The sequence below is a fragment of the Nansenia antarctica genome (genome assembly GCF_963989245.1).
Source record: "Nansenia antarctica genome assembly, chromosome: 1".
NCBI classification, from domain to species: Eukaryota; Metazoa; Chordata; class Actinopteri; order Argentiniformes; family Microstomatidae; genus Nansenia; species Nansenia antarctica.
In genome coordinates, this window is record NC_137674.1 from 63453602 (window position 1) to 63461455 (window position 7854).

At 46.2% G+C, this 7854-nt stretch overlaps 1 protein-coding gene across 1 annotated transcript in view; it reads right to left on the bottom strand.

Moving 5' to 3' along the window:
- Positions 1-1706: 1706 nt before the first annotated feature.
- rcan2 (regulator of calcineurin 2) overlaps positions 1707-7854 on the bottom strand; it is a gene marked incomplete at its 5' end in the record, with an annotated part of 66159 nt that continues 60011 nt past the window's right edge. The window contains one exon of the mRNA XM_080534000.1: positions 1707-2793. Within this exon, the coding sequence (XP_080390126.1) occupies positions 2639-2793 (155 nt within the window). The 3' untranslated portion in view covers positions 1707-2638. The remainder of the gene's footprint in view (positions 2794-7854) is intronic.

Below are 7854 nucleotides of genomic sequence, written 5' to 3' on the forward strand. Positions count from 1 at the left end.
TGCAATTGGTCACGAGGACTGTTGTAGGTCTGCGCAATGATGATGCCAACAGAAGTAGTTGAAGAGGAGAATAATTAAAGGATTGGGGCTGCTGACAATGGAAGTCCAGATGTCTTTGAAAATAGGTGTTGGGAGATTGTGGAGAGGATGCAGATTTGATAGTTTCCCCTTTTATTGATGGTCTCCTTGTCAACGTCAACATTTGCCATCAGCCATAGACTACAACAGGTGTGAATAGTGTGTAAATATGAGATATTTCATACTAGTGGCTCTGTACCACTCACACACTGTGTGTGTATGTGCGTGTGTGCACGTGTGAGTGTTATTCAACAAACCCAAGTGCCATTAAAACCAAACTCTTTTAATACTACAGTAGAATCAGAATTCAACTACATGGCTACCATGAATATTTGTACAAAATGCAGTAAAAATAGTATTGATTAATATATACAGATATGTCTCCTTTCGAGTAGGCAGGCAGGTTCGTACATGTAGAATGACAGGTACATTGATGGTCTTGCACAAGATTTCACTATACAAGTATCGGTTCCCGACATCAGTGATAGGATACTATTTCCCCCATCCAACATCCGATAGACTTTGAGAAGAAAACATGAATGAATATCATGATTTTAAAAAAAAAAGAGAATGAAATCCATGTTTGGATCATACCGACAAACTGCCTCATTCTGGTTTGTAGCTAAGTCCGATCCTAACCAGAGACACGTGTTGGAATGGCCTACAGTTTGGGGTTACATTGAGGGTTACTATACTACTATACATACAGGTTTCCCAGACCCAGGTTAACCTCGTCCTAGGACCTAGACTATAGAGCATGTTCCAAAGGACTTTTTACAAGGCTAGGAGTAGGTTTAATCTATGTTTGGGGGAATCCACACCTATAGAGCTGGTTTCCTGGACACAGATTAAGCCTAATCCTAGACAAAAAAGCATCCTTAACGTAGACTTTCTGTTGAAAGTGTCATTCAGTCCAGTACTACTATAGGGGCTTAAATCTGTGTCCGGGAACCCGGCCCTATATAGTGTGTAAACCCACCAGGGCTGAGTCAGTGTGCCAGACATGGTGAATCACAGTGTCATTAACAGGAATAGTCAATAGTCTGGACAATAGACAACTGATTACAATGTCAGTTCTCTCATAAACAGGGTTGTTTAAATGCATGGGGGCTTAGGTGTTAATCAGACACACTAGGGAGCCAGGGACTGATCGCTGCCTAAACCAACACAGGAAAAATGAAATTAACAAACTGACAAGAAAGTGAAACTAAAGGTGTGTGTGCGTGCGTGTGTGTGAGGGCGTGTGAACGAGTCAACTGTGTAATAGCACTTGGAAGATGTGTGTAACTTTCCTCCTGTCTTACTCCTCTTAGTCTTTGTATTGTATTAGAGTATATTGTGTCTTCATGAGTTTTGAAAAATGTTTTCTTTCTCGCTCTCTACAGAGGCACACAAACTGTAAGGAAACTCATGAATGGATGAACACATGAATGCTCTCTGACATCACAATAATCTATAATAGTGTCACCATGCACGTTATCAACCTGCTTCACTTGATGATATCTGATTGGCTGTTCATGTCGTCCTTTGAGGAAAAGGTGGACAGGAGGCCCTTATATATATATATATAGTTTTCTTTTTCTTTTCCTACTTTTTCTTTAACAGACCATCAAGGACAAGACATGGACAAAGATTCACATTGAGGAAAAATCACGGAAATATCATTATACAGACGAATGCTTCTCCACCGGAAGGTGCATGGCTTTAGATGTGGACGCTCATTAACAGGTATGAGCTCTGTTTGTTTTCTGTGAGGAACATCGAAAGCCAGAGACACACGAGAGAGAAAAAGAGAGGAAGGGAGAGAGGGAAAGAGAACAGAGAGCTCAAATTGACAATTATACACAGCAAACAGAACAAAGTAATATACAGTAACAAATAGTATTAGACCAGACCAGACCAGACCAGTACATGCATTGACAGGATTCAATAGACTCCTGTGGTCCACAGAACTGCAATGCCAGTATTAACCTCAACGACAACTTTAGACAACATTCTGTATTTTTCATTATATTCCTCCCTTGCTCCAGACAGACCACGTCATGAGTGGCTAGAATGCCATGACGTAAACACTAGCGCTAGCCAGATCATTGTCGTCATCAGTGGTAGTTGTGGTACGTAGCGGTGCAAGAGCAAAGCTATAACAAACGTCTGGAGATAAGGCGGCCAATGGGGCCTTCTTACACTGGCATGCGCCGTGGCTGCTAAGCCAATCAGAGGCAGAGCTCTGAGCAGGTTGGGAAGCTGCACGCTGCTGACCCCCACTGGTGACTATGTGACATTACAACAGAATCAGAAAGACAGGAGTCACTAAGCGGGCGTGGAGGGGGAGTCTGACATGTGAGGGGAGTATTGCCGACAAAACAATGCCACCCCTCCCCATTGGCCCTAGCACCAGGTGTGGCAGTGAGGGCAGTGAGGGGGGGGGGGGGGGGGGTAGGGGTATGTGAACATGGGGGGTGGAGGGGGGAGTTCTTGAGAGATAGGAATGGGTGGGTGGGTCAGATTCTCCTTCCTCCAGACGAGGGTTTACGACAGGAAGTGGCAGAGGGGACAGAGTTCAGTGTGACACGGGCAGGTCGGGGCGCCGGGTCTGGATGATTTTTGGTTTGGGACAATTCTTTGGTTCCTCCTCCTCTTCGGTGTCACTGTCGCATACGTGGACCACCACACTGGGGGTGGACTCTGTTCCTGCGTGCAGCTCAAACTTCTCTCCTGGAAGTGGGAGGGGTTGAGAAAGAGAGAGAGATGGAGGGAGGGAGGGTCATTATCAGAGACAGGTCCATATACTGTAAGAAAGAGAGAGACATCGCAGATGTAGTTCTCAGAGGACAGTGAGTTTCACTAGAGTACAGTGTGTTTGTACTAAACCGCTTGGATTGAAATATCTCCTCACGTAATCCGCCAAAAGTATGTTGTGGGCAAGAATGCATAGCCTATGGAAATACTATTATAGATACCATCAGCTTCTCCAAACCTCTCTCAGTAGGACAACCACATACTGTAGAGCTGTTTATCATTGTGCAGTAACCAATGCCACATCTAGGGGGAGCCCTTACTCTGAGAGAGACAGTCGGTCAGTGAGGAGAGGCAATTCAGGTAAACACAACCAGTAATAATCATCATTTTCCAATTATAATTGCTAAGCGCTCCCATGAGCAATTTTTGCCCTTAACTTCAGCTATCTCTGATAGGCTCTGTGCCAAGAGTCACAACACACACATGACCACATACCTGTCATACATGCTGACTCATAAATGTCATGTTCAAATCAAACCAAGTGTTATTTGTATAGTGCATTTCTCACAAGATGTGATTCAATGCGCTTCACATGATGACAGAGCATGCAAGCAGGCAAACGTAAAAAACCTGTCCACTGTGCATCCAGGAAAATTCCCTTGCAGCCCTCTACTCACACCGCCCCACACACCCGCCCCACCACCAGCACACCCAGCCCAGCCAACCAAGCACAGATCATAAGAGCCCCGCACCAGGCTAGCCGAACCAGGTGCCCCAGCGGTGGAACAGACCAAGCACGCGAGGCGGCCGGGGGCCCCCGAGGAGAGGCCCGAGGACCACCGGCGCACAGCAAGCAAGCAAGGGTGAAAAACCTGTACACCGTGTATCCAGGAAAACTTTCCTGCATCTTATCAGTGTACACACTGTCCTGCATCTTATCAGCTTACACCTTGTCCACATGTTAGTTACAAACATCTACAGCACTTCAGATTGTTCTGTCATAAGCGTACTGAAAACTGATCCAATACAGGTCAACAGCAAATGTATGTATGTATGTGTGTGTGTGTGTGTGTGTGTGTGTGTGTGTGTGTGTGCGTGCGTGCGTGCGTGCGTGCGTGCGTGTGCATGCATGCAGGCATAGTATGCGTGCAAGTGTGAGAATATGTGTGTGCGTGTGTGTACTGGAGGGGCAGGAGGGAGAACAGAATCAGACTATACCACTCAGGCCCTGGGAAGATAGCATGAACGCTGTTTGCTGAGAATCTTTCTCTCTCTCTCAGTCCGTCTCTGTGTCTTTCTTGCTCTGTCTGTCTGTCTCTCTCTCTCTCTCTCTCTCTCTCTCTCTCTCTCTCTCTCTCTCTCTCTCTCTCTATGCCTAATTCTCTGTCTATTATTTTCTTTTTCGGAAATGTCTTTCCCTCTCTCTGTCTATCTACATAACGTCTCTACATCAAATGTATTTCACCTTGAGGATGTACAAATATCATATTCACAGTATCCAAATTGTATTGTGTATATGTAAAGCTCATACTGTCAGAATTTATTTATCTCTTGCTCTCTCTATTTCCAGCTCTCTTCCCCCCTCTCCCTTTCTCCCCCTCTCTCTCCGCATCGAGAGACATCTCTCTTTCTCTCCATCCTTCCCTCCCTCTCTCCCTCCCTCCCTCCCTCTCCCTCTCTCTCTCTCTCTCTCTCTCTCTCTCTCGCTCTCTCTCTCTCTCTCTCTCTCGCTCTCGCTCCATTCTTTTCTCCTGGGGACTCTGCACCTCTTCTGCCAACCACTCAGTGACGTCAATGTTGCTTGTTGACGCTCAGGGTCAGACAGTCAGTGTCATAGAGGTGGGGAGGGGGTTGAGGAGGGAAGCAGGTGAAAAAGGAAAGATAAAGCAAGCAAAGTAGATGAGAGAAGGGGGAGGAAGCTTGAGGGCGAAAGGTAGTAGAGGGAGAGAGAAAACAGGAATTTGGGAGGTAGAGAGCAAGGAAGAGAAAGGGAAGAGAGCAGGGGAGGGGAGGAGAGAGAGAGAGAGGGGGGGATGATAGAGAGAAAAAACACAGGGGAAGAGTAGGAGATAGCTAGGAGGCTGAGGAGCTGAACACAGCTGTAAACACTTTACAGTAGAAACGTTGTCTCTAGCACCAGAAAAATGCTCTGGATAGCATATCAATACACACACACGCGCGCACGCCTGTGTGTATATGTGTATACGAAGGACAGCGGGACAGATGGACACAGTCTCTCCAGGCTGGGTTGAGCAGCTCCAGGCCCGGTGACACACTGCAGTTATTTTTACTGGCTTCTCTCGAGCGAGGCCAAACATTCCAAATAATTCACCGCCTGAATCACCATTTCTTAAATATACGACATTCCTTAGCAACAGCCCCCCAGAATAAATGGGAGGCAGTGGAGTAAAAGAGCATCGCATGGCTGCTCCACTAGACAGACCGAACCCCAGACCTTCCCCAACTCAGAGGTTTGAGAAAAAACACTGTAGCTGGATGGCTCCTCTACACATGGCCCTTTGTCGTAAGTCGTTTCGGATAAAGGCGTTTGCTAAATGCCAAACAATGCCTAAATGTATGTAAATGGACATAATCAACCGTGTTTATACAGTACACTCACTGAACACTTTATTAGGAACACCTGTACACCTTCTCATTCATTCAGGTGGTGTAACGGTGTTTGTGAATCTTTTCTCTGCAAACTTTGGGCCTGTTAATACCGATTATACAACAGTTAGTTCCGACCAAGTAATTTGATTGGACAAGAGGCATTCCATGAGTTACGATATACAGTATAACAGCACTGGGACTTTTAACTATATGTATCACTCCGCCGCACAGATGTTCTACTAAATGACCGTTAATTCGACTACATGTTTGTGTTCAGGTTACTAGGCAACAGTCCATTTGAAGTTCAGTTGCAGAACTATTTTTTGTTTATTTTTAAGATTAAATAAATAAACAAACAAATCATAATCTGTTGTCGCTTATTACTGTTAACTAATAAATCGCGCTGTAGAACTGTTGTATAAAAGCAATATCACACTCGAGGTCGTGCTGTTATACTGAATATCAGCACGGCTGTGATCGTCTTCGGTACTCGGCCTGCGGCCTCGTACCTACGACCGAATCACAGCCGTGCTGATATTCAGTATAACACACTCCCTCTCGTGTGATATTGCTTAATCAATCATCGCTTGAATGCCACAGCCTGAGTGTTGTTGCTGACCATGTGCGTCCCTTCATGGCCACAATGTACCCATCTTCTAATGGCTACTTCCAGCATGATAACGCACCATGTCACAATGCAAAAGTAATCTCAAACTGGTTTCATGAACATGGCAAAGAGTTCAGTGTTCTTCAGTGGCAATAGAACACCTTTGGGATGTGGTCGAACGGGAGATTCACAGCTTGAAAGTGCACCTGACAAAATCTGCAGGAATTGCATGATGCAATCATGTCATCATGGACCAGAACCTCAAAGGAATGTTTCCAACATATTGTGGAATCAGTGCCACAAAGAAGGCTGTATCGAGAGCAAAGGGAGGCCCTACCCAGGATGAGCATAGTGTCCCTAATAAAGTGTTCTGTGTGTACATGGATTAGTTGTCTCACACCCATTCGAGACTGTGGGTGCGCCTGAGGATGATATCTGTTACCTGGAGCAGTTGAATGATCTACTTTGGCTGAGGTCTTTACATAGGTGTGGCCAAAGGGAGGGTGGGGACATGGAACAGGGTAAGGGACGGTTATTCTACATGTGGGTTTGATGCCATTCCTCATTCCATTCCATGTATTCCAACGAGTCCGTCCTCGGATGTCGACCTCCACCAGCCTCCCCTGCTGTACTGTAACCTAAAGCCTAGAGTATACACCCCTGTACTAGAGCAGTACTGCCTCTTGCTACCTGGGTGTTATCCAACAGGGTAACTGTTGCTGCCTTGGCATTCCCTCGCCCTGCTAACCACCCACAGATGCGCCTCAAATATTTCATTAAGTGTTTTTTATTTCTCAGAGTGGGGGGGGGCTAACCTAGTGAGCGGCTGGAGACTGGTCTAGTAAACAAACATAGGAAACAACAAAAGCATTCTCCCTTTAACGAGGCCGTGTGTGTGTGTGTGTCTGTGTGTGCACAACAAAAGCCTTCTCATGTTAACAAGGGTGTGTGTTTGTGTGTGTGTGTGTGTGTGTGTGTGTGTCTTCCATTAACAAGGCCTTGTGTGCAGGCCGGGGAGCACTGTGGCGTGTGGGAGCACACTTAACTCTGCTGAGGACTGGACTGCATATGGGAACACTGTACACACACACACACACACACACACACACAGACACATGCACGCACTTGCATGCACACACACACACACACACACACACACACACACACACACACACATTTTTGCCAGGCTGAGAGAGGGCAATCTGACACGATTAAGGTGTGTGTGGTGAATGGGTTCAACTGGTTGGTGTTGGACAGAGCTAAGTGTGTGTGTGTGTGTGTGTGTGTGTGTGTGTGTGCATGCATGTGCGTGCATGCGTCTGTCTAGAGGGCTTGCAGGTGTGTTTTACTGAGATGAGATGGCCACTTACTGTAGACTGGCCATTTGTGTAGTCATAACAGAGCTTAAGAAACATACCATTGAACAACCGCATACAAAGCTTAACACACAGGCACGTGCGTTCGCATGCACTCCCTGGGATATTCAGGGAGAAACGTTGGGCAGACTTCACTTGAGTTGTTTTCATCTTGATGGCGATGTACACGCAGCGGCCCGAGGTAGAAACAGACTTGAATCCTAAACTTGTACAGCTGGTCCGGCATGTACCATAGAGACATCTGAATCATCAACCAATCAGAAACTGTGTGTGTGTGTGTGTGTGTGTGTGTGTGCTGCAGCATGTCTCATAGAGATGTCTGAATTATCAACCAATCAGACATTGTGTGTGTGTGTGTGTGTGTGTGTGTGTGTCTCAGTGAGAGGGTGCTGATCATCAGCGCCTCCAGCCACACGTGAGGCTGCAGTTAACGATTCAAGTCTA